The 26042-nt window shown below is 43.4% G+C and overlaps 1 protein-coding gene across 3 annotated transcripts; it reads left to right on the top strand.

The window, feature by feature from the left end:
• The first annotated feature begins 1739 nt into the window (after window positions 1-1739).
• CREBRF (CREB3 regulatory factor) lies at window positions 1740-25098 on the top strand. Of its 3 annotated transcripts, none has more exons than XM_035105303.3 (9): window positions 1740-1876; window positions 15798-15987; window positions 16896-17021; window positions 18565-19636; window positions 20660-20854; window positions 21091-21280; window positions 22444-22517; window positions 23154-23276; window positions 24839-25098. In XM_035105303.3, exons 2-9 carry the CDS (start codon window positions 15874-15876, stop codon window positions 24952-24954), a joined length of 2010 nt encoding a protein of 669 aa, XP_034961194.1. In that variant the 5' UTR covers window positions 1740-1876; window positions 15798-15873; the 3' UTR covers window positions 24955-25098. The 3 variants fall into 3 exon arrangements, with proteins under 3 accessions (XP_034961194.1, XP_034961195.1, XP_088517966.1); XM_088661840.1 differs by lacking the exon at window positions 1740-1876 and adding an exon at window positions 2717-2810; XM_035105304.3 differs by lacking the exon at window positions 16896-17021.
• Window positions 25099-26042: the final 944 nt, after the last annotated feature.

Genomic DNA, 26042 nt, shown 5'->3' on the forward strand with positions numbered 1-26042 from the left:
TGTGGTCTTCTGGCTTTCTTTAGAACACATTGTTCTTGCATAAGCATATTCAGCACTTTTATAACATCTGAAAAGTTAGGGACTTAATGATTGATTGCATGCCTGTGTGGAACAGTTCAGTTACTTCACTGAAGTTTTGCCCCACCCTTCACGAAGTGTGTATGCTGTGAGAAATACCCACTATGCAATCTTGGATACTTTCATAGTATTTGAATGGAACTGCAGTACAAATAGTGTAATTGTTCCTTAAGCCATATTAAGTTCAGGATAGAATTTACAAATGTTTGTGAAATAATGAAGTGACTGGGTAACCTGCATATAATTAATTACTTTGCTTCATCAGCTGGTTTGCTTAGAAGCATATATTAGGAATGAATATGGTTACAAAGCACCTTTTGTGACGTTTTGTGCATGGAAGACTTCTAAAGTGATCATGCAAATGTATTGTGGGAATATTACTTGGGAGTGGCTGTGTTTTTGAATGTGCTTGTGAAGGGAATTCTGAACACATGCATGCTCATGGCTTGCAGCTGAATGTTTAAAGAGACTCAATGCAGAAAGTTGCTTGAGCTGACAAAGATGTGAAAGCCCTAGCTGGGGAGTGTTTGGATTTAGGAAGGCTTATTTGTGGTTATTAGATTGCTGTAAGGTCCTCTTCAAAAGTAGCACTGTAGGAAAGTTATACGGATGACTGAATGTGAGATAACCAAGCAGAGAGGTATGGTTTGGTAACAAGCTCAAATCCTTGCAGTAGACATAGCCACAGTTAGCTCTGGAAAAAAGGGAAAGGGAGCTAATAAACCTTTGCCATGATGAGTGGCATCCAGTTGTGGCATCCTGCTTGTACAACAGACTTCCATGTGCACAAAGGGGCATTTTCTTTCCCTACAGCCCCCATAAATCTGTTCTGGAGGGTATAGGGAACTGCAGGGGCCAGGAGGCAGTGGAGGAAGGGAAAGTCCTGTTGCATCCACTGGCACAATGTTGCAACTCAGAGTTGTGTATGTGAAAGAGCAAGCAATGAGAAAGAAGCACCAAACCCTAAGCCTGGTGGGGATTTCCACAGAAGCACAGCTCTTAATGCATTCCTGTGAGGAGCATCATCATGACACTAGAAGAACTTGCAAAATAAAGCAATGGGGAGGAATGCTCATTTTTGCTCTGCAGTATCTTCAGTTGTGTACGTTTAGAACAAAAAAAAAATCCCATGAATCTATTTCCTATAAATTGTCGCTGTATAGTGTGGCCTGCAGACGATGGATTCCATCAGACCCAGTCAGCTTAGCCAGTGATGATGGGAACTGTAGTCCATAAATACCTGGAAGCCCACAGGTTACCTATCCCTGCCATAGCAAATGCTCAGCCGAATGCAGAGAAAGGAGTTTGGTCCCTCTTATTCCTTCCTTTCTCCCCTGAGCTCGGCGTGCGGCTCGAAACTAGCAGCTGCCACCGCTGTGCCTCTCTCGGGCTCGCCGCCGCCGCCGCCGCCGCCGCGTGAGAGCTGAGAACAGAACGTTCTCTTCCTTCAATCCTCCCCCGCCCTTCTCACTTGAAGCGGTCACGTGAGAAAGGAAAACAGTTTCTGCGGCCGCTGATTGGCTCTCGGCTCCTCGCTCTCTGATTGGTGGTCTTGGCTTCCTCACTTTCTGCCTTCTCCTGGCTTTGCTTTTCCCTTCCCCTCCCCCGGTTTTTTTTTTTAATAAAAAGCCCACGTGATGGGGGCAAGTCACGCGATTTCCGGGAACCCGTCAGGAAGGGACATAAACAAAACAAACCCCAGAGCGGCATGGAGGGGCCGGGCCAGGGCTGGAGCATCTGCAGAAGTGGGGGCCCCCACTGAGACAACCCCCATCACCCCACTGGGTCGGGGCGACAGGTGAGGGGCCGAAGGGTGAGGCGGAAAAGGCTGGAGCCCCCGAGGCGGAGGGTGGGGGGCAGGAGCTTGAAGGGGGTGTAGCGGTGGCCGTAATGCCCCAGCGCGGAAGGAGGGGAGAGAAACGGAGCTGAAAGTCCCAGCAGTTCCCTGAAAAGGCCCGGGCTGGTGGGAGGCAGGAGGAGGGAGGTGGGTTGCTGTGCGCCCCCCCCCCTTTTTTTGAGGGTGCGGGGAGTTTGTCTTGCTGTTGACCCCGGGAGGCGACAGTCCTCTGCTGGGAAGGCTGCGGGGGAAAAGAGAGATCGTGTCGGGAGGAGAGATCTAAAGTTGCTGTTTCTTCTGCCGCAGCTTTTGCTTCAGAAAGGGGGCGTGGAGGCAGCTTCGGGAGCAACTGCTGGCTGGAGGATTAGGCTAGGTGTGTGGTCTTTACTCAAGGAAGGAGGGCAAGGGGCTGCGCGCCCCCGGAGCGTCCCCTTAATCCTACGGTAGCAGCGATTGTGCAGGATTCCTGCAGCGAAAGCAGTTCTGGTTCCTTTTGGCCTCTCGCCCCTACATGGGAAAGGATATGGAAGAAAGGGGCGTGTACTTGCTTGCTTGTCTCGCTGGGAGGCTTTGCCTTCTCCTAGGACTGCAGAGGAGCATGGGAGGGAGGGGCGTGGGGAAGGGGGAGCTTGGGGAAGCTTTTGATTTTGTAAGTTTCCTTTTCCTTGTAAGATGTAGGAGGTGGCCGATGGTAGGTGTGGTGATAGTGTGGACTTCTCTAATGGTAGTTAGAATAATCCAGTGCTTACCTTCTGCCCTATTTCCATCTTGAGAGACTTAGTGCAACCTGGTTGTTTTCAAAAGGTGGCTTAATATGTTTATGACAAGGTGGAGGATGATAAGAAGCTGTTTGCCTAGTTTTCGCAGTCGTCCACACGTTTCCTCTAAGCCTGTGGTAGGTATCTAAAACGAAAGGAGCTAAGATCTTGAGTTGTGTCGGTTCAGATCTTTCGTCTCCCAGAAAAGCTGAATCCTTTAAGGATGAAAGTGTTGCCAGAAGTCGTTGTTGCAAAAAGAACGAAGGAAAAATAGTTAATGACGAACTATTACTAAATAGCCGTCAAGATTAGGAGAGACAAACTTCCAGAATCCTTCTGCTTCAAATCGTGTTACACCTAAAGGCTACACGTGTTCCCATTTTATTGCCTGCTTAGACTGCATGAGGGGTGGGGAAGTGAAACCTCTCGGGGGATTGCCTGAGTCCTCCTGTCTTTGCCACGGTCCAGCTAAGAGAATAGAACGTGGAAACCAAGTAAACGGTGCGGAGTCCAAGAAAGAAATGTTGTATTTTGCAAAAGAGGCGTTGGCAGAAAAGGATGAAAATCGGTCAGTTCAGTCTTGTGATACTCTGCGTCTCGGTGGGGTGCGGGAGAAATCCTCGGTTTCGTTGCAATGATAGGACTTTGGGAAAGTGGCAACTGAGTTTGGCCCCACAAGGGGAGGGGGCGGAACCGGAGGCTTGCCGGCACCCCTTTCATTCAGGGGGACATGCAGTCTGTTCGGATCCCCCTCTCGTTCTTGCTCTCCACTGCCCCACCCACAAAGGCAGGTCACAGCTGCCTTCTCTTCCACCCACTCCTTATGACACACAAGTGATCTTGTGGTACAGAATGTCGCTGCCCTCGCGGGTCAGGTGCTTGGAGGGGGGTCCTTCCCCTCCTCCCCCCGGATCCCTTCCCCGCCCTTGGCTTGGGGAGGACGGAGGGCGTGGGCCGGCGGAGTCCCGCTCACTTCGGAACATCCAGAAAGTGATTTGTTTACATGTCACCTCATGCTAGCTTGGGGGAGGCCGCTGGGCAGAGAGACTGACGGGGAACCAGCCCAATGGCAGCGGGGCTTGGAATTAGGCGGGCCAATGCGACCAGGGAGGGGGTGGGGCCAAGTGACAACTCGGTCGGCTGTGTTTCGGTGCGTTTGGTGGGTCAGCCATGTTGGACGGGAGGTGTGTTAGTGGGTCAGCCTAGCCGAGGGGGGGCTGTGGCATCGGGGAGATAAAATAAAAAGGGGCTGGAGATTAGGAGGTTGCTGAAGGCCCCGTCCCCACCCCGTAGAGCAGGCGAGCCCTGGGCAGAGCAAATTTCTGCAGGCTGGAGGGACTTTTTGGATTTAATGCTCCTTTTCCTGCAGGGAAAAAAGTCATGCCAACTCTGTTGTGCCGCTGCCAAAGTATGTTGGGGCAGGCATGCGGGCATGCACCAAAAAGCAGGCGCCAGTCAGGTCACAGTTGCCATGAGTTTTTAGAGAGCACATTTCCACTACTGTATAGGGGCGGTTTCCTATCTTTCACCTTTCTCTCTGGAAAAGGTGCGGTTCCTTTTCACGTGAAAGGTTTTAGTATTCACACGAGTTGCAATAATCATGCTCCATGTAATTTTTTGCATTGTTGTTTAATTTTTGGAACTGCAGTATATTTATGTCCTTGCAGAAGCACAGGAATGTTTATACCCGCAGCAAGCCATTACCCTGTTTCTCCTAAAATAAGGCATACCCAGAAAATAAGCCATAGCAAGATTTCTAAGCATTTGCGCAATATAAGCCATACCCAGAAAATAAGACATAGTGATAGGCGCAGTTCTGGAGGGCCCCAAGGAAGAGACGAGGCTGGACGCATAATAAAAAATAAGGCATCCCCTGAAAATAAGCCACTGTGGGGGTTTTTTAGGAAGAATAAATATAAGACGGTGTCTTATTTTTGGAGAAACACGGTATAAAGCTAAACATAATTTCGTTGCTTCAAAAAAAAACACTATGCAGGAAAAATGTGCACCCACCATTATAAATCATTATCGAGACACATAACCAAGTCCAGGGATGGAATAAAATGAATACAGTTAAAGAGACAAGGTCTATATGTCTTGCTATAGTTCAGTGATTTTATTTATTTAGGTGGCTTCTACGGTATATTGCTGTTCAGGAATCAGTGCATTCAAAGCAGTAGTTCCTAAACTCGTCTGTGGCCCACCAGTGGTCAATGAGCTTCATTCAGGTGGTTTGTAGTATGTCTGCGTTAAATATATGCATTGATTTTTAATTGTATTTTTATTATATTGTATTTTATTGCAATTTGAATTCAGAATGTAATACAATAAGGTGCAATATAAGAAAAGAATATAAGAAATAAAAACCCCCAATAAAAATGCAATTAAAAATTATACAACATCTATCACAGTGTATTGCAGCTTGTACCACAGGCAGAAAAATCATTAAGTGGTCTGCCTAGACCCTCAGTAATTTTCAAGTGATGAGAAGGGGTATGGGAACCACTGTTTTAAGGTATAAACCAGAGAGGTTAATGTGTTTTTATTTTAAATGCCTGTGTTTTGTGATAATGTAGAAGGGCTACCTTCTCTTCTGCAACCAGTACAGGACAGAAGGCATTATCTCTACAAAGATCACTGAAGCAACCTCAATTTTTTTGTACAAGCTTCTTGTAAGATTCCTTTTTGTCCTATTTATCTCTCAGCCTTCCTATCCTGCATATGGTGCAATACTTCCAAATGAAGTATGTCCAGCCAGTATCTTGTGTGGAATTTTCTATGGTTGAGTCCAAGGAGTTGCTGCTTGAGTTTAAAGCTGCTGCTTTGGCCCTGGTACCTTACTCCTTGCCACATACACAGTCATTGTTGCATGTGATGCTGCAGTTCCTAAACAAACAAGAGTTTGACAAAGAGCTTGGTGGTAGAGCATCTCCACCAAAGGTCCCAGCTTCAGTCTTCAGCATCTTTATGTAGGACTGGGAAACACTTCTGCCTGAAGCCCTGGAGATCTGCAACCATTGTAAGATGGACCAGTGGTCTTCCTATGTTCCTATGACTATTGTATGAAACCCTGGAGAACAGCTGCTGGTTGGTATTGACAATACAGGCTAGATATACCAGTTGTTTGATTCCATCTAAGGCAGGTTCTGCTGCTCTGTGTTGCAGATTTGCTTTGTACTGTACTGTGGATTCCCTCAGCACTAGGTTCCTTTCTTGTTTTTAAGCTTAACATTTGTAATTGAGCATTGGTGGAGTATAGTAGTATGCCACGTGCTCTTTATTTTTGTTTGGTTTTCTTTCTGTAAAATTAGAGTGCTAACCTGTATTGCAGGCTTGCTCACTTGCAAAAGCAATACAAGTACAGTGGTACCTCGGTTTACAAACTTAATCTGTTCTGGAAGTCCATTCTTAAAATGAAAACGTTCTTAAACCGAGGCACACTTTCCCTAATGAGGCCTGTTGCCGCCAGGGCCCTTCCACCGTTTGGATTCTGTTCTTAGACCAAGGTAAAGTTCACAAACCGAGACACTACTTCCGGTTTTGCAGAGTTCATAAATGGAATCGTTCGTAAACAGGACTGTTCTTAAACTGAGGTACCACTGTAATGTCAAGTTAAAACTTTTTAAGGGCTTGATGGGAGAATATTAAGTAATGTACTGTAATGTATTATGGTAGAATCAAGAGACTCCCAAACCTTTTACTTCTTTGTCTAATTACAGGGTGCAGGATTTAGTCTGTACACCTCCTGGTACATTGTCCTAGTTGCATGGAAGTGAGGTGCTTTCATTACATGTAACACTTGGGAGCAGGAGGCACTCTTTAAATAATTATATGCCAACACTGAAAAGAAGCTGGGTGAGGCTGTAAGTGCTGGCAATTCTGCTTTCCTGTTACAGTACTTGTTAGCAGTGAATAGTGGGGTTGTAGCGAGGAGGGATTTCTCTATATGAATTGCAGCTCTGCATTATTTCAATTTACAAAATAATCCTTTTCTTTCCCTGGCAGCTTTTATTTATGCTTGCCCATAGCAAGGTATCATATTCCTTGTGTGGGAACAGAATCTCAATCATGTTTGAGGCAACTGGAGACAACCAGTACACTGGAAAACCAACTTATACCATTGTTCTTTAGCACTTTTTAGTGGTTTTATGAGGACTTTAAGTGCATCACTCAAAAAGAAAACATCTTCTGTTCCTTAAAAAAAGAGATTTTTTTCCCCTAATACTGAAAATAATTTAGTATTTTTGTTTTTCAGGAGCAGCCTCATGATTGCCCCTTATCATGAAGAGGTGCTCATTACCTCTTGGGCCCTGTGGGTTAAAGCCCTACTTGAGGCTAATGAGCAGTGAGGGGCAATGGAGGAACAATTATTTACTTATTTAAGACAGTTATACCCCACAATTTAGCCAAAAAGGCACTCAGAACAGCTTACAAAAATCAGTAGTAAATTGGCTCCTTCCCTCAGAGTCACAATTTAAAAAGAGATGACACATGAGAAAAAAAGAATAGGTGGGAGGCGGGGAAAGCAAACACAAATTTTAAAGTCAGTTCCTATAGCAGTAATATAGTTATGTCTAAGCAGATTCTGGCTGTCCAGAAAAGCAGCAGCTGGCTGACTGGTTGCCTTGCCTTGTGGAAGCACTCTCCCCCCCAAATTCCGTTTCTGTGATACATTTTAATTGTTTTTATTCCTTGTAAGGCTTTTAAAACATTTTATGTGCACCACATAGAAATTCTGACTATTAAATGGCATAGCAGTACCTTTAAAAAAAAATCTCATCCAGGAGTAGTGGCCAGGAGGACAGGGCAACTCCTGCCACATATGGCAAGTCACTCTTTACTCAGCCCCTGGACACATCTGATGACTGAACTGTGTTAACAGAGACCTAAGTCACAGTGATTAAAAGTAATTTTATCGTTTAAAAGGTGGCTAACCTGAGGCCCTCCAGATGTTGCTGAACTACAGCATCTGTCCTCCTTGACCACTGGCTATGCTGGCTGTGGCTGATGTGAGTTGTAGTCCAACAACATCTGCAGGTAGGTAGCCGTGTTGGTCTGGATCGAAGTAAAATAAAAAAATTCCTTCAGTAGCACCTTAAAGACCAACTAAGTTTTTATTTTGGTATGAGCTTTCGGTATTTTGGTATCTGAAGAAGTGTGCATGCACACGAAAGCTCATACCAAAATAAAAACTTAGTTGGTCTTTAAGGTGCTACTGAAGGAATTTTTTTATTTAACATCTGCAGGAGCACAGATTATGCACCCCTGCTTTAAGTGCTTAGTAAGCATGTCATAGGTGGCTTTTGATGGTTCCTTAATGTCTTCCTTAATGTGGCCAGATTGCAGTGGATCCTATATTAGTCAGGAAAGCTCTGTTGAATGGCACTGAACAGGTGCAATAATGACACTACGATCTCTCACAGAGTAGGCTCAATTGTGTGTTTTAGCCATATGTCATCAAACTCTTTGAGTTTTCCACCACCTATGTCCCTATCCTTTTCTCTGTTTCATCACCCTTTCGCTTCATGACTTCCAGCTCACTGAAAAATCATTGAACTGTGACTAGTAGAAGAGGATGTTTAGGAGCAACCGTGTCCAGTCCCAGACTCATCTCTGTCTGGAACCAGCTTTGCCAATGGAAACCTCCTCAAGCGGTTTCTTGAGTGGTCTTCAGGGTCAGGCTGTTCAAATTGGTACACCACCCTTCAGAGAGGGATGGCTGTTATCAGCCTGAACCTCAAATTAAACCACCCTCCTAGACCAGATGAGAAAACCCAAGTCAAATATTTGACCTGTACAGCCCCTATGATTGTCATAGCAGCCTTTACCATTTTAGAGAACAGGTTATGGGCAGCGATCCAGTAAAACTTGATCCCTAATAGAAAAGCTTGAAATTGCAGTCAGTGCCTCCCTCTCTTTGGTTTCTCTTCTCCTTTGTAAAACATGGAAGGACAAGTCACAGGGGCTTCATGTGAAAGACAAGCCAGCCTGAAGGGGTTATAAATACTCCTTTTATTGTCCCTGCATCAGTGAGAAAGCAGCAGCAAGAGGGGAAATTTCCAAAAGCTCCCAGTTCCTATTAGCTCGGGTTCCTATTAGGAACTACTATTCCTAGCATAGTTGTAAAGGAATTACTCTATGGCAATGCCCAATCTGTGGTAGTTCTGCACAGACTGCTCAGATGTACACAACTGAGAGGGATCTACTCCCAGCTTGTCGATCCATGTCTTGGTGATACAAGTCAGAATAGCTTCATCATCCATAATCAAATCAAGAATTAAGGAGATTTTCTTAATTATTAAGCAGCATTACCTTGTGAGTCCAAGAACAAGTTAGCAAGGCATGGCTGGGAAAAGGACTTAGAAGGAGGGCTAGGCAAATGTTTAGCTGACCTTTTCACTGGCACCAGCAATTCCTGTCACTCCTGTAATTCCCCCCTTACCTGCAATAACTAGAATGGAGGCATCCTCCACCTTCCCGCCTCAAATTTCTGGATGCTAAATTTCCTAGTTACTTCATGATCAAGCCAGCAAGAATAGAGGCAATACCAACAGCAGACAGCTAAAATGCAATATTTAAAAATATCACCCTACTGATTCTTAGCTTCAGAATTAGAGCACAAACTGAAAATAATTTGATCATTGAAGATTACGGTACCCACTCCTTGCTTCTAAACTATTCCCCTACTAAACGTTTGTACTAGATTGACCTCCAGTTTTTTGTTGTTTCGGAACATGTATCAGTTGCATAATTGTTTAGCTATTTCACTTTCTGTTCTGTTTGTATTTCAAGTTTTTAGGAGAAACAGATAGTGTTTTCATTCATAGCCATGATAAAATGAAAATCAAATTTGCCTGTTTCCATAGTTCATTTCTAAAGTGCATCTAATGTTCAAAGTACTATACAGTGGTTTTTTACTGCATCTCAACAAATTTGGTGTTTTCAGCAAATGACGTTTCTGAGGGAAGTATTTCTTTTTAACTCTTGTAAATACTGTTGTTGTTGTTGTTGTTGTTTAGTCGTGTCCGACTCTTCGTGACCCCATGGACCAGAGCACGCCAGGCACTCCTGTCTTCCACTGCCTCCCGCAGTTTGGTCAGACTCATGGTGGGGAGTTAATGGCTCGTTACTGAAAGTAGTTTTAATACATCATCCCTTCACACACACACACCTACGGGACATGTATAAATAACATATGTAGGCCCTAAGAGGGGTCCTCAACCTTTTGGGGTACATGAGCACTTCTGAAATTTTAAGGTAGCACCATGGGCACTACCACAAAATGACTCTCCTTGGCATGTGGCCATCCTCAAAATGGACAGCATTGAATTCATAGTTTAGGGTTCAGTGCAATATGGCATGTCTTCTACAGAATTATAACTCCATAATCAATTTACCTTTGGGAGTGTGTTCACAGTATTGAGGGGAATAAAACTTTGTAATGAACGCAGAAGACCTCACACATCACAGTGGCCACAAAGATGAAATTTTGACTGTTGGCTACAGGATTGGGGATAGTTACCTCTGTCTTAAAATAGACTGACAAGCTAACTGACAGTGATATGAACTAGTATTTGCCAACACGCTTATGTAATGTGCGGAAGCAAAGTATCACTGCGTAACCAGTTAGCTACTGGACATGAATTCTTTCATAAGGACACATTCATAGCATGAAACAGTTTTCGTAATCTGGCACCACGGTCTTGAATGCTAAAGTTGTTTTTGAAAACTATTAATAGAGCAGATGATTCTTTTGTGCATTTGAAGTCTTGACTCTAAAGTGTTCTGTACACCAGGCAGCAGACAGAGGGAAAAAAAAGATCTTTCTATAAATACCACACTCTGCTTGAAAGGCCACCTTCTGTAAGACAGTAAAAAAGAATGGTAGGAGCAAGAACTCACAGATACAAACAAGAGGAGGGAACTTGCTTGCAGAAAGTTTGTAATTTTGAGAAAATAATCCTCATGGTCCCTTACATCATCAAGAAGAAGAAAAAGCAAGTTTTCTAAGAGTAAAACATCTGGATACAATTTGTCATTGTTTGGGACTTCTTTGAGGGTTGAACTAGACATAGTGTTAATTGTGTGAATGCAATTAATGTGCACATTTTTTGTCAGAGGCGCTGATGCAGCTACTCTAGAGTAACGACTCCTCGCAGCATAGTCCTTTTAGACTTTTATTGTGCTGATTATTTACAGTGCTCAGAGCGATCTATATACATGCTTTCGGTCAGGTGTCAGAACCTCCGAATGGACTTTGGCGCGTTTTCTTCCAACAAAGAAACTTGGGGAGACCCAGCCTCTTCCCCCGACGTTTTTTGCGCAATTCCGGAGTCGGGGGATTGGCCTTCCCCCCGGGCTCCCCCCTTCCTGTCCCACCTGGGTCAGTGGCTCCGCAACCTTGCCTGAGCCTCGGCCACCACTTCCTGATTCTCCGCTGGAGGCAGAGCTCTCCCCAGCGCTTGGGGATGGGCTGGACCTTAAGATGGGCGGGACCTCTCGGTATTCCCTGTCCCTCACATTTTTTATCTCCCAAGTTGAAGCTTCTCTAGAAATGTGAACAACAGCTTCAGATATGTGATTTTTGTCAGACCTGGCAGCGGGGAAGTGTATTAAACTTTCCCCTCCCCCATGATCCCTTTGGCTACTCAGGCTTTGCTATGGCTGCTATTTACATAACCCAAAGTGTGCAAGTTAATTGCTTTCAAACCTTTAACATCATATCTAATTTAGCCCTGATTGGTATCTTATGAGAAGGAAAATATTGGGAAAATATGGGCATGTATACCTCGTGTTGTTAACTAGCATTTGGTCCTCCAAAATCTCTAAAACCAGGTGGTGAAAATAATGCTAAAACTTTTTTTTAACTAGTTTGATGTTTTGCTCAAATTTCTTTGACAGAATTGTCCATGTTAAAGTGTTTTGGGCAGGAAAAAGTTTAGAACTCATTGACAAGTCAGAAGAGTAATAAGGGCAGAATCTGTATTCTAGGTACTACTGTTAGATGTGATAAGCCAATAAGTCTCTTCCCTTTTGTAACTGAAATGCTTATGTAGGCCCCCTATGGCTTCCAAAGGTGGCCTCCTACTTTGCATGAAGATTGAGAATACCATGGCTTGACTGAGTTGCACCTGGGTGTTTTCAGAATACAGTACACACTTGTCGCTTCCATTGCACATGTTTGCTACAGATAAGTTAGATGGCAGGGATGGGGAATTGTTTTCAACACAAGAGCTGTATTCCCTTCTAGGCAACCTTCCAGAGGCCATGTGCCGATGGTAGGCAGGGCCAGAGGCAAACGCAGTGACAGCATTAGAAGCAAATTTTACTTTCATACCGTAGGTTAGCATCTACATAAACTCACACACCTCTCTGTATCCACTCAGAGAAGCAAGATACATTATAAGAATTCAAGGACACAATCCAGCCAGGCAAAAGCGTTCAAGGAAGGTATGAAGTAGAGCTAATGAGGGGTGTGGCCTGGAGAGAGTCCCAATGACCAGACAGTAAGGGGTGGAGTCTCACATTTGACCCTTCGACCTCATGGTCCACGGGTTCAAAACCAGTGCCGACTATTAACCGGTGGCAAATTTGATTGTTGCATAAAGTGTGGAGCTTTGTTGTTAGCAGAAGCTTAAATTGAAGAAGGTTCTCTAAAATATCAGTAAAACGGTTCTGCTCTTGTGGTTCTAGATTATAAATCACCAGGTATCACATTAGAAATCATTCCTTTAATCGTGTTCCTTATGTTTCAAAGTATTGCAGAGAGTAGGGTTACCAGGCGTCCCAGGGGACAGTGCCCGGATTTACAAATCTGTCCCTGGACAAATTCCGTCCCCGGAATATACTCAGATTTGCAAACCTGTCCCTGGGAAACAGGACAGCGGCAGCCTCAGCAGCCTGGAGCCAGCCTGGTAGCGCAGTTGGCTCTGGCTGGCTTCAGGAGCTGCTCACTGCAGTGGGGCCCGCCATTTTTTCTCACCGAAAGTCCCCATATGATGTTTCCGGTGAGGAAAAATGGCAGGAGCCACGGCAGCGAGCAGCTCCTGAAGCCAGCCAGAGCCGACTGTGCTACCAGGCTGGCTCCGGGCTGCTGACTGATGCTGCCACCGCCACTGCCAAAGGGGAACCGGGGACGTCCGGCAGTACAGATTTCCTGCCCCCTTCCCCCTTTGTTTTGACTGATCAGGGGAGGCTTGGGAGTTGCGGCCAGCCGGCCATTGCCCAGTTTTTCAAAAACTCTGCTTATTTATGTTTCACAAGGTGCGAAAGAAGGGCTTTGCACCTTGCTGGCAGAGAAACCGCACGCCTTGCGCCCCTCCTGGGCAATGCCTGCCCGCGACTCCCGAGCCTCCCCCGATCTGTCAAAACAAAGGGGGAAGGGGGCAAATCCTTGGGGAAGGCTCGGGATATGCATGTGTGCTTGGGCCCAGGGTATTTTGCCTCTCCATCCCCACTACTGACTCCCTGTTGCTACTCGGCTTAAAAAAATAAAATAAGTGTCCCCAGATTCATTGAAAAAAATCTGGTAACCATAGCATAGAGTGCTCAGTGCTCTCAAGTTGTGATCCTTAGGCAGTATTTAAATTGTACAGTGGAAGTTAATTGATCCAGAGAAGCTTTTGAAACAACTGCAGGTTTCTAAAATTAAAGCTGTGTGTGAGGAGATAGCTTCAAGTTATAGAGCTCTTGTTTGTCTTATAGTCTTGTGGTCTATGATCATACTGGTGGCACATGGATTAAAATGCTTCAGGGGAGTTTTCTTTCATGTAAATTGGGTGTAAGAGATAAATGACTTTTATTTTCTTAACCGTTAAATGTAGATAAAGCATTCTTCTAATGTTCTCCACTTTGCAACTAAAGGAACTAGTTTAAGTTCTAGTCAGAACCAGGCCTGCTGTCCTTGCACAACTCTGTTTGCCTGCCTGCTGCTGTGTAGCTCATGGTCCAGTTTGAACCCAAACTTAATTCTTGTACTGTATTCACGAGCTTTCAAGCTGATCTGCAGCATCTTTTATACTGTACTAAATTTAGCTTTTTTAAGGAAAAGAGGCATAATGAGGCATGTAGAATGGAGGCAGGATATTGGAATGATAGGTATGCCAATTTTAATTTATGAACATACAATCCTTAAGCAAGCAGAATATTTTTGTTGTTTTATGGCACTCATTTGCTTTACCTCCAGTTTCCTAGATAAAAAAGAAGGACTTTTTTCCAGTGAATTGATTTTAATTGGGGACTTTTGCTTCTGAACTAACAAGCAAATTCATTACAGCAACCCATTGTGAAGTGCCATGGTGCTGAGTGGGTTATTCCTTTGCATAATCTTGGTGTTTGTGGTATACTGAAGGGTTGCACAGTTGATGCCTTGAGGCGATCTGCCAAAAAGCTTAAACATCAGGTTTCAGGGGTGGCAGGGAAGCTGGAGTAGCTAGAAATTCTAGGACAAGTATTATTATTAAACTTTAAATGGGTGATCCATTGCATAGTTGTCAAAAAAGTAGATTTATTGGAAGCAAGACATTATTGGGACTCTGCCTCGTTCAAGCATGATTATGGTGCTTGTGGCTTTTTGAGTGTTTTACTGAGCTCATATTAATGACAATTATTCCTGCTGCTGCACAAAGCTGTCCATTTATCTTCCATATGCATCTTGGGACACCACTTACCATACCTGAATTAGGTCTCCTTTCCTTTTAATTTAATTTTGAGGCATGCTTCACCACATACCAAGAAGCTTTTGGCTTTAAAGGGTGTTCGAATAAAAACTATCCATTCTTACCTCATGGTTCTGTATGAGTTACTGTTCTAGGTGTTCCACCTCTGAGGGCAGTCTGCTGCCTTTCTGTATCAGAAGTTATGAGATAATTTGGTCACACCTGATGCAGAGTAGGGCAAAATACATAGTCACCAGCAGAGGCTGATTAGAAGAAGAAAAATCCTGAGTAAATCGATCATGCAGAGCCACCCTGATCAGTGTGTCCTGTGAATGGGCACTTTGGGATTTATATGAACATTTTAATTCCCCTCTTCTGGCACATTTGCAATTAAAAAAAAACAAATAATAAAATTTATTTACCACTGAATATTAAAAAGTAGTTTACATGCAGTAGAAAATATACCTTAACCATTTCAATAATACCAGAGGTTAAAACAAGTTAACCCACAATTTTTCCAACTAAAACAGCAGTCTTAAAACCATACGTTATAAAATAATATTACATATTAAAATCTTGTGGGGGGGAGCACAAACAGATGCTATGCTAGAATATGCGTTGTAATATTAAAATGAGGCTTGTAGCTCTCTGAACAGCCTAGTCTCAGTTAACCATGTCCCGGTAACATCCTGTTTGGATTACTGCAATGCGTTCTACAGAGAGCTGCTTTTCAATACCGTTTGGAAACTGCAGTTGGTTCAGAATACATCAACTAGATTACTGAACATGACTAAGCAAATAGAACCTTTCTGGCCGGTCTTAAAACAGCAGCACTGCCACCTGATTTGTTTCCAAATACAATTCTCAGTGGTAGTACTGACCTTTAAAGTTCTGAAAAGCTTGAAACATGGATGCTTAATGGAACACCAGCTATTAAGATAATTCTCTGGAACCCCTTCACCACCTGCCTCATATGTCCACATATTCAGTCCATTGTCAAATCATGTCATTCTCCATTTCAACATTTCATAAATATAGTCATTGCATTGTGCCTCTTCAACAAGTACTCCTGATTTTCATGCCCTCTCTGTGGTCCCCTCATCTCTAGCCCTTGCTCTTCTGCCAAAATCACTCACTTCTCTCATTGCTCTGAACACATCTTCCTTCTCTGTTTTATCTACTTTCTCCCCTGTGATGAAATTATGAAGTCCAAGAGAGCAGGTCCCTGCCCAAGCTCCTCAAGGCAGGTGCTTGTCCTCTTGGACTTCATAAAACCATGTATTCAGATCATGCTATGTAAAAAAAAATCTCACAAACGGTGTTCAAACTGGAATTGGTGCACTTGCGCAGTTCTGACATTAGGATTCAAGGGTATTAGGTTGTGGAAACTTTCTTTGTTCAGAAATTATCGAGCAATCTTCATTTCAATGCAAACTTAATATTTGGTTTTGGTTTTATTTCATGCAGAAAGTCCCCAGAGAAAAGTTCCATGTAGTCAACACGAAGCTTTTTCCAGGAAAATAAATCTGTGAATCTCCATTGCATGAGTTATATGTTGCCTATTGACCCTGAAGAAAAGCTGGAACGGAATTTGCAAGCAACGAAAACAACAAGTTTGGACTTAGACTTGGGGGATCTGGGCCTGGAAATGCCTCAGGTAATACCCAGTATTATATTCGCTTACCTGATATAAGAAGTCAATAAATTTTACTTGGGTTTTGATTTTATGTGTTTTGAGGTGGCACTAGAGCTTATCTTAGCAGAATATGGAAGGAAGCAAATTTCTGTTTCAGAGAGTTGACTGGGGTGGGGGTGGGGAACAGCAAGAGGAAAGAGAATTGCTGGAAATTCCTGCCTCCTTGTTTCACTGATGGAGCCTTGCCACCACCTGAGCCACACCATTGGATATAGCCAACGTTGAGTACTTTAGGAACTTCTTGCTTCTGCTTTTCCATGACATGTGAATCTAGCATGTAGCAGCTAACTGATTCAGGATGCCAAGGACAATATAATGGGAATACATGTATGAGAAACATCGTCATTGGCCTTCCTTTGTACATATATATTTCCAGAGAATTGCTTAATATGTATATAGGCAGTGAGAAAAGACATAGTTCATCAGCCAGCTTTCTTTTGTTTAGCTTAGCAAATATGCAGAACATGTTTTAAAATTGGCTAAACCCAAGCTGTGGCTCCAGATTGACTGCTGTAAAAAGGTGCTACCATTTAAAGAAGAAGTGGAATATGCACCACATTAAAGGAAAATGTTAGCAATTGCTCAGTAGGATTTAATGTTTCTTTGTTACAAACTGGTTGTTTGTGTTACAAATTACAGTGGTACCTTGGGTTGCGGACCCAATCCGTTCCGGGGTGCCATTTGCACCCCGAAAAGTCCGCAACCCGAGTGGCGCTTTTGCGCATGCGCGCGATAGAGCGCTTCTGCGCATGAGCACGCGGTGAAACCCGGAAGTAAACACTTCTGGGTCCGCCGCGTTCGTAGCGTGGAAAAACGCAACCCGCAGCGGACACAACATAAGGTATGACTGTATTAACATTCTGTTGCAGCCTAGTGTGAGTGGAATGGACCCTCCTTTTGGGGATGCCTTTCAAAACCACATGTTTTCAGAACAGACTCTGACGAGCACAGATCTGTTGGCTAACAGTTCTGATCCAGATTTCATGTATGAAGTGGTAAGTTGCTTGTATTTTTCTCTGAGCTGCATAAAGCACAGCTTAGCCCAGGCATCCCCAACCTGCGGCCCTCCAGATGTTTTAGTCTACAACGCCCATGATTCCTAGCTAACAGGACCCGTGGTCAGGGATGATGGGAATTGTAGTCCAAAACATCTGGAGGGCCGAAGTTTGGGGATGCCTGGCCTTAGCCCCTCTCAAACAAGAGAGGGCGTGCCTTTCAGCAAGCTGTGTACTGAAGGCCAGTTTGCTGTGCTTTGCTTCTCTATTAAATTCAATCACTAATTGAGGAATCCTCAATTCCTGAGCCCAGCAACAGTGGCTTCTTGCCAATGAAAGGCTGACAAAGCTGGCCAAGAAAGAAGTAAAAAAAGAACTGTGCTTGAGCAGACTTCAAGGCATTGCTGACATCGCTACATCCAAGAGGAGTCAGAAGTGGTTGGATGTTAGAAAAGACATTTTAAAAGTGAGGGAAATAGAGAAAGAGTTGGAAGACAACCAGCGGATCTCTTGGTCCTGCCCCATGTAGAATCTCTGGTTCCTGGGAAAATCCCCCAAGTGAGAAAGTGCCACAAGCTCCCTTGGCAACTTGTTGCCAAACTCCCCCCCCCCCAAAGTCGGACTGTTTTTCTTTGCCTTTAACCAAAGTCCACACTCAGTAGTTAAAACTATTGCCATTTGAGCTTTATTAGTACTATTTACACTTACTTAATGCCAAACACATGGTTGCAGGATAGTATTATCAGTAAAAACAAGAATTTAAAACATTCAAAAAATTAGCATTTGGCAATGAACTAAAAGCAGATTAAAACACACATCAGTGTGCTGGGTATCTGGGTAAACAGGGTACAGTGAAGGTCCCTGCCTGTTATCAATAGGCAGGGAGCCCATAGTGTAGGTGAACTTACAAGTATCTGGAAACTGCCTCTGCTCAAATCTTTTCCTTAAGCTAATTGTGCTTGATTCCTTCAATATTTCTGAACAGAACTTGTCAAAGACTATTAGTTAAATACAAATGAAGGTGATTAGAAAGCAAATAAGATATTTTGTATTTTATTCATGCAGTTAAAATAAAGTTCTTCAGACTAGATGATACAGCTTTGTACTTTAGAAATGTGAGATCAGTGATCCCTTTCTCTCTTGTCCTAATTTTAGCAGTGTCACTGACAACTAACTCCGCTCTTAAACTAGATGAGTCACTTATTTCTAGGCAATTATAATTGATGGGCTTTTCATTGAACTGGGCATGGGAACTGCTGACCTCTTAAAAGCCTTTGATTCAAAGCTGACAGAAAGACAGCACAATCCTATGCATGTTTTCTTGAAATTCCCACTGTGTTCAGTGAGGCTTACTTCCTGGTAAGTGTGTTTTAGGATTACAACTGTTGAAGTATTTCTCCCTTGAGGTATGAATAGCTTTTGTAGGTATGTATGGTGCACGTCACCAGCAAATTAGTGCTTTTTGTGGCGTGGCTTGAGGGTGAATCCAGAGAGAAAAGTAATTTACCATTATTTACTGACATTTTTACATCTGCCACTGTAGGACAGAGAAATGGATTACCAGCAGAGTTCCAGGGATAACCTCCTTTCTGTAGAGGACTGTAAAGATCTTGAGAACCTGGAGTCCTTTACAGACATTCTGGATACGGAAACCTCTTTCCCCGCAAATTGGGAGCAGTGGGACACCTACTGTGAAGATTTGACAAAGTACACCAAACTAGCCAGCTGTGACATCTGGGGAACAAAAGAGGTGGACTATTTGGGCCTTGATGATTTTTCAAGCCCGTACCAGGATGAAGAGGTGATAGGTAGAACTCCAACTCTGGCTCAGCTCAACAGTGAGGACTCTCAGCCTGTCTCAGATCCACTGTGCTACCCAGAATTGCTGTTCAGTGTAAAGCAAGCCCAGTTAACCTCTTTGCCAGCGAAGAAGATTGCAACCAGAGCAGCAGCCCCAGTTTGTTCATCCAAGACGGGCCAGGCTGAGGCACCTTTATCAGAATCTGCCCTGAAAGGAGGCAAACCCAATTCAAGCACACAAATCATGGTGAAGACCAACGTGTACAATAATGAGAAAGTGAACATTCATGTTGAATGCAAAGATTATGTTAAAAAGGCAAAAGTAAAGATAAATCCAGTACTGCAGAGCAGGTCTTCCATGAGCCAGGCAAACGCTGATGCTGCAAAAGAAAACACCTGCTACTGTGGAGCTGTAGCAAAGAAACAAGAGCGGAAAGGGAATGACTCCCTTCAGAGTCACAGTCCAGTGTTGCCTTTTAAAGAGACTCAGGCTCTGCTCCTCACTCCACCTCAAGAAACTCCAGGAATAGTTGCTGAGGAGAACAGCAACTCTGCCAGCACCTCTGTTTCAGATCCTTCACAGAAAAAGGAAGAACACAACTATTCCCTCTTCGTCACGGACAGTTTGGGTGAGCAGGCCAGTGCAGGCAAAGCTGATCCAGAGGAGGAGGAGGAAGAAGAAGAGGAAGAGGTGGAGGATGAAGATCACGATGAAGGTTTCGGAAGTGAGCATGAACTATCTGAAAACGAGGATGAGGAGGAAGATTACGAGGATGACAAAGATGATGACATCAGTGATACTTTCTCTGAACCAGGTAATTTTAAGCTTGTAATCTAGAGCTAGGTGTGCTGCACGTATGGGGGGAAGGGGGAAATTTTGAATGGGTATGTTGGCAAGGCTGATGACCCCCATAACACTTTTGTTAGTGGAAGAGTTGTGAATTATTTTTCAGTCATAACCGGCGGGTGGTTTTATGCGATCAGCAGTTGGATTTTTGCAGTTGGCGCTGACACCCCCGGTGGCAGTGTTTGCACCCCTAGTTGGTATGCGGCACTGCCTGCCGGGGGTGCCAGCGCTGACCATCGATCATGAAAATCCGACTGCTGATCGTGCATATATGCCCGGTGGCTGGACGTATTTGCATGATCCATGGGCAGATTTCCACAACGATGATCATGCCAATCGCAGAAATCCACCCGCCGGTGATGCGAGTGCTGCCAGCCAGGGGTTGTCAGCAGTGCCCGCCAGGGTGCCAGCGCCGGCAGCCGGGCGTATTTGCACGATCAGCAGGCCAACCCTCCCTAAATAAAATCTCAACGATGCTGGGCAACATTCCCAAAAATTGCAATGTGGGGGGTGACCAAAAAAAATTCCCACTGGGTACCACCTGACCTTGCTATGCCTCTGCATGCTTGTCTTTCTAGTCCTCTTCTCAAGCTTCAGAATCTTGTTTAGAAATAACTAGGATGGTCTAATCTAAATAAAAAAATTCCTTCAGTAGCACCTTAAAGACCAACTAAGTTTATATTTTGGTATGAGCTTTCGTGTGCATGCACACTTCTTCAGATACCTGAAGAATATCTGAAGAAGTGTGCATGCACACGAAAGCTCATACCAAAATATAAACTTAGTTGGTCTTTAAGGTGCTACTGAAGGAATTTTTTTATTTTGCTTCGACTCAGACCAACTCGGCTACCTACCTGTAACATGGTCTAATCTAGTGAGTTATAAATGGAATGCTTTAGAGCCTTTTAATGCAGGTTTGGGCAACCTTTTTTCTGCCCCTGTTGCTGTGGTGAAGGGGAAAACTGCTGAACTGCAACTTTTTATGTCTTAGGGTATGAGAATGATTCTGTAGAAGACTTGAAAGAAATGACCGCAATATCTTGTCGGAAAAGAGGAAAGCGAAGATACTTCTGGGAATATAGTGAGCAACTAACACCATCACAGCAGGAGAGAATGTTAAGGCCTTCAGAATGGAATCGAGATACACTACCAAGTAACATGTATCAGAAGAATGGATTACATCATGGTAAGAGCAGTCCCTTAAACAAATGTTGTTGCTTTCAGGTGCACATGCACCTTTCAAGACACTTGTCATAATTTTTTTTGCCTTCCAGTTGTATAATTGATTATATATTGTACTGGGTAATAATCATAACAGTGCCATTGGAGGTTGTAGGATAAAAGCTATTTCTAAAAATTGAATGTAATTCATAGTATTCTAGCAACCCATCAGATAACCTGCTTTTGTATGTATTTGCATAGGGAAATATGCTGTTAAGAAGTCACGGAGGACAGATGTAGAAGATCTGACACCTAACCCTAAAAAACTGCTACAGATTGGGAATGAATTGAGAAAGCTGAATAAAGTGATCAGTGATTTGACTCCAGTCAGCGAACTTCCTTTAACAGCTAGACCAAGGTCAAGAAAAGAAAAAAACAAGCTAGCTTCCCGGTAAGGCATCATCATCATCACTGTAGTAGTAATAATAATAATAATATCACTAGCAGTTAAGATTACTACATGCTGAGTAAAATAAAAAAATTCCTTCAGTAGCACCTTAAAGACCAACTAAGTTTTTATTTTGGTATGAGCTTTCGTGTGCATGCACACTTCTTCTGAAGAAGTGTGCATGCACACGAAAGCTCATACCAAAATAAAAACTTAGTTGGTCTTTAAGGTGCTACTGAAGGAATTTTTTTATTTTACTTCGATCCAGACCAACACGGCTACCTACATGCTGAGGTGAGGGGATTATTCTATTTTGACAAGTGTTTGCAGACTAGTATTGTACTGCAAAAAGTTGGTTGTGCTGAAGCACGTGGTTGTTTTTCTCCCCCCCCCCATTCCTGCTTCTATGGTATGTTTGAGGCATATCTGATTATGATGGTGTAATATGTCCAGCCTACACAAATGGCTTCACACTAAGCGATGCTATTTAAGTCTGAAAGTTGTCATACTTTGCAATAAACGTCTGCATAAGACTATGGTGTTGTCAGTGAAAGCTTAATGAGTGCTGGGAATTATCGTTCAGTATCTTGACTATTCGATTATAAGATCTAAGCTATTATAGGTGTCCTTCCTCCCCCCCCCCCAGCAGCTTATGCTTCATGCCCCCATGCGCATAAGGGAAATTGCATAAAGTGGGGAGCACCCCACTTTAATAGGGAGAGCATGTGGGAAATGGAAATAGCTGGAGGCTTCTGCCCGGCTGGCCCCAAGCCAGCCTGCCTCCCTGTTTCCCTGAGGAGAGCCAGTGCATGTGGTCGCAGCAACTGGCCATGGAGGGTGATGGCCAAGAAGGGTGCCCAGCAGAACTGGTGTCAGCATGGGGGCGGGGAGAAGGTGCCTCCCGCCCTGCACCGCTGGTTGATCTGAGGCCGCCTTCCCTTGTTCAGGCAGCAGCCCCAGGTAACTTCTGGGCAGCAAACCTGAGTGAGAGAATGGCTATTTATTTATTTATTTAGCAGTGACCCACATGAACAGGGTGCATGTAGGTGGGGTGGGGATGGGGGCACCTGTATAGCATTGATGACTGCCAGGACAGTAACATCAGGTATGCTCCAAGACAGCTAGATGGATATTCTAAGCTTCTTTTTTGCCTTCCATTCTCACAGAGCTTGCCGACTTAAAAAGAAAGCCCAGTATGAAGCCAACAAGGTGAAACTGTGGGGTCTCAACACTGAATATGGTAAGCCTTTAAAACAGAAAAAGACTTCATTAGCAAACTAGTTTCTTGAAATAACTTCCTTTGTCGCTTTGTGTGAGCATGCTGTCTAGACAAAGCAGGCCATCAGGGTTTACTTGCAGCCTCAGCTCATGAGGCTTGAAATCTGATGGTCCAAATATATAATGGACAGGTTATTGTCTCCACAGAAAATAGTATCATCTGTTTTTTATTGTTATTAAATTGATTAACCACTTTTTTGTCATGGCAACTCAAAGTGACTTGCAAAAAGAAGAAGAAAAAGTAGTACTGGATGATCACCAGATGTTTGTTATAGCTATTGGCAAGCACCTCTGGAAGATAAGGCCTTTTTAGCCATAGCACCTTGCTTGCGGAATTTTCCCAGGGAGGTTTAGTTGTGGCTTACATTAATATATTTTAATTGCATTTTTTATTTTCTCAGGCTTCCCCGTCTGTTCTATGTTAAGCACCAGTTTCTATTGTTGTGTTGTGTTTGTGTTGTAGTTATTTCAAATGGACTTGAAATTTTTGAAGGGGCATTATAGCAAATGTTAAATGAATAAATAGGGAGATGTATTCTTCCTTCCCCAAAGGGTACATTCCAGTAGATTTACATTGTTGCTTGGTCTCTTCTTGCAGATAACTTGCTGTTTGTGATCAACTCCATCAAACAAGAAATTGTGAACAGAGTGCAGAGTCCCAAAGACGACAGAGTAGCCAATATGGGTCAGAAGCTTGATGTACTTATTAAAGATACTCTTGGTAAGTAAACATCCAGTGTGATGGTACCAAAAATCATTAGTTTTTCTAAATGTTGGGGAAAAATGCTTGCACAAATACCACAACTTTAGACTATGTTCACCTGCTACACTACCATTGACTTGACTTTTAAAATCACTGAGATCTTGCCTTTAACTAATGCAACCTAACATCACAACAGCAGAGGCCATATTCAGATGTTTCAGGCAGGGAATATACTGTTCCAAACAACTTTTTTAAAGCAAGGATCTCTATTGCACTGAGTTTCACATAACAACTGCTGAGAAAATAAGATGTTTGCTCTAATCATGCAAATCAACTTTGTGTGGAATGTTTTGCTTGGGTGTTGTGATCACCTATTGCCTTGTGATCAGTGCCAGTTTTCTATAAGAGGTGCCACAACAAACCTTGTTATCTTATAATGGTAGTGACACCCACCTGAGAGGTGCTGGAACTAAGTTCTGGCTTGTTCTAGCTGAAAAAAAGCCCTGTCTGTAACACCTCTAATCGGTTTTACATTTGTCTCAAAATTGTTCTTCCACTTTCCCCTGACCCACACTTCACCTTGTTGTATAAAGAAAAAAGGATGGTGAAACACCAACAAACTTATTTACTCTCTTTATGGGCTGCCCTATCATCTAGTGCAGGGGTAGTCAACCTTTTCATACCTACCGCCCACTAATGTATCTTACTTGATAGTAAAATTTCCTTACCGCCCACCAGTGCTTGATGGAAGGAGGATTCAGCTTGTGCCGTAGAACCCCCTACCGCCCATCTAGAATCCTGAAACGCCCACTAGTGGGCGGTAGGGACCAGGTTGACAACCCCTGATCTAGTGATACCTTTTCCAGTGCAGCACCCACAGTACCCGTGAGGCCCCTCCCCCATCTGATACGTTTTATAACACATTTCTGCTGATTCATTGCAAGTGAAGTGCTGGCCAGTGCTCCAACCCACCAGAATCTTCATTCCTCCTGAATGACACCTGAATAAAGAGAGGTGCCCTCAACACTTATTTCCAACTTAAGATGTGCCAAAAAAAGGTTTGGTACCCTGATCTAGACACCCTTTCACTTCTCCCTCTCAGACTTTCTCTTAATTTATTACTCTAGTGCTATGGTGCACAAACTACCCCCACACCACCACCACCCCGAATCTTCAGGATTGTGGTCATTGGTCATACACTTCACATACTCCCTATTATGTTGCAATGAAAAGCTGTATTTTAGGTGGTGGATCAAACTCAACACCAAGGAGCTACTAGGACTTTAGCCAGGGCAGTCTTGAGCAGGTTGGGCGCCCTGGCGCTGAGGCGCGGAGATCGCTCCGGCGCCCCCATCCTTGCAGTGTGTAGCATGGCTTCCGCGCGGCTTTGCCATGCAGCGCCCCACCTACCGGCCCGGCGCCCTGGTGCAAATAGTTGGGCCTGGTGGACCAAGAATGACCTGAGGGGCCGAGGTTCCCCTCCCCTATTTTATATGTGTAGGCACTAACAAATCCTGAATTAACAATGAGCAGAAGGCAGAAAACACAATCTGAATATATGTCTTCATTCATTTTTCCAGGGCCACCTGTATCTGGGCAAACATCAGAATTTGTGAACCAAGTTTTGGAAAAAACAGCAGAAGGAGATCCTACAGGAGGCCTTGTAGGGCTACGAATACCAACATCAAAAGTTTAGTAGACATCACTTGATCCAATCACATTGGTCAGAGCTCTGCCTGTGTCATGTACTACATTGTAAAATTATTTCTGGTTTGCATGTGAATTTAGCGTTCTATAAAACACAGTTTTCAGTTCCATCATTTTTTTCCTTTTTATAACAATGTAGTAAGATAAGTGAAAGCATGGTATAAAATGCTTACTGGCATTTTGGAGCATAAATCTTGTAGTTTTAAATCTGCTTCTGTCATAAATGTGGTGACTACATATTCATTTTTAAATTAAGTTTACCTAGGACCAGATAATATAACATGCAAGAGCAAAACATGTTTTTTGCAAGTAAAATTCTTGCGAAATGCCAAACGTTATGGCAGGTTTATGCTCCATGAAAAATAAAAACTTAGAATTCAGATTAAGAAGGGTTTTTTTTCAAGAATAATTGCTCTTTTGTTCTAAACTAAACAATAAGTTTTCTTTGCATCCATAACTTTTACATAGCACACCTGGCAATAACGCTAGTGTGCCATATAAAAAATAGTTTTCTGAGCTTGATACGGTATTTAAATGTCTGTGCAAGTAAGAAAATGTATACTCTTTGTGCCTTGTATTGAGGGGGAGGGTGGGTGGGGAGAAATGTAACTATAAAATGGTAAGAAACCCTTGTGGGAGAGAAGATGTATAGATGGTCTCATGGGTTTTAATGTATTTGTTCCAGCGCTTACAAATTTTTGAATGTATATAGGAATATGTTGAAAATGTAGATATGCCACAGAGTCTAATGTATTGTAAAAAAGATGGCTCTAGAAAACTCATTTTCGGTACTTGGCCGGAAGAAAACAAATACTTGCACATTAATGCGATTGTTTATTTTTGTACCAAAGACAAATGCAACTGATATGGCAGATTGCCAGTTTAAGTAAAGTTTTGCACAGCTTACATGATACTGTACTGAATGTATAAAAAGAAAAAAACTTAAAAGGTCAGGGTTAGGGATCTTACTGAACTGTGAATTTTTTTCTCTTTGGGTCCAATTGTCTACGGAAGGAGCATTCATACATAACTATTATTTTGCTGTTCTTCTAGTTCGCTTCATAGTAGATAAGTTGG

This window comes from Zootoca vivipara, chromosome 2, assembly GCF_965207765.1.
Source record: "Zootoca vivipara chromosome 2, rZooViv2.hap1.1, whole genome shotgun sequence".
Lineage (NCBI taxonomy): Eukaryota > Metazoa > Chordata > Lepidosauria > Squamata > Lacertidae > Zootoca > Zootoca vivipara.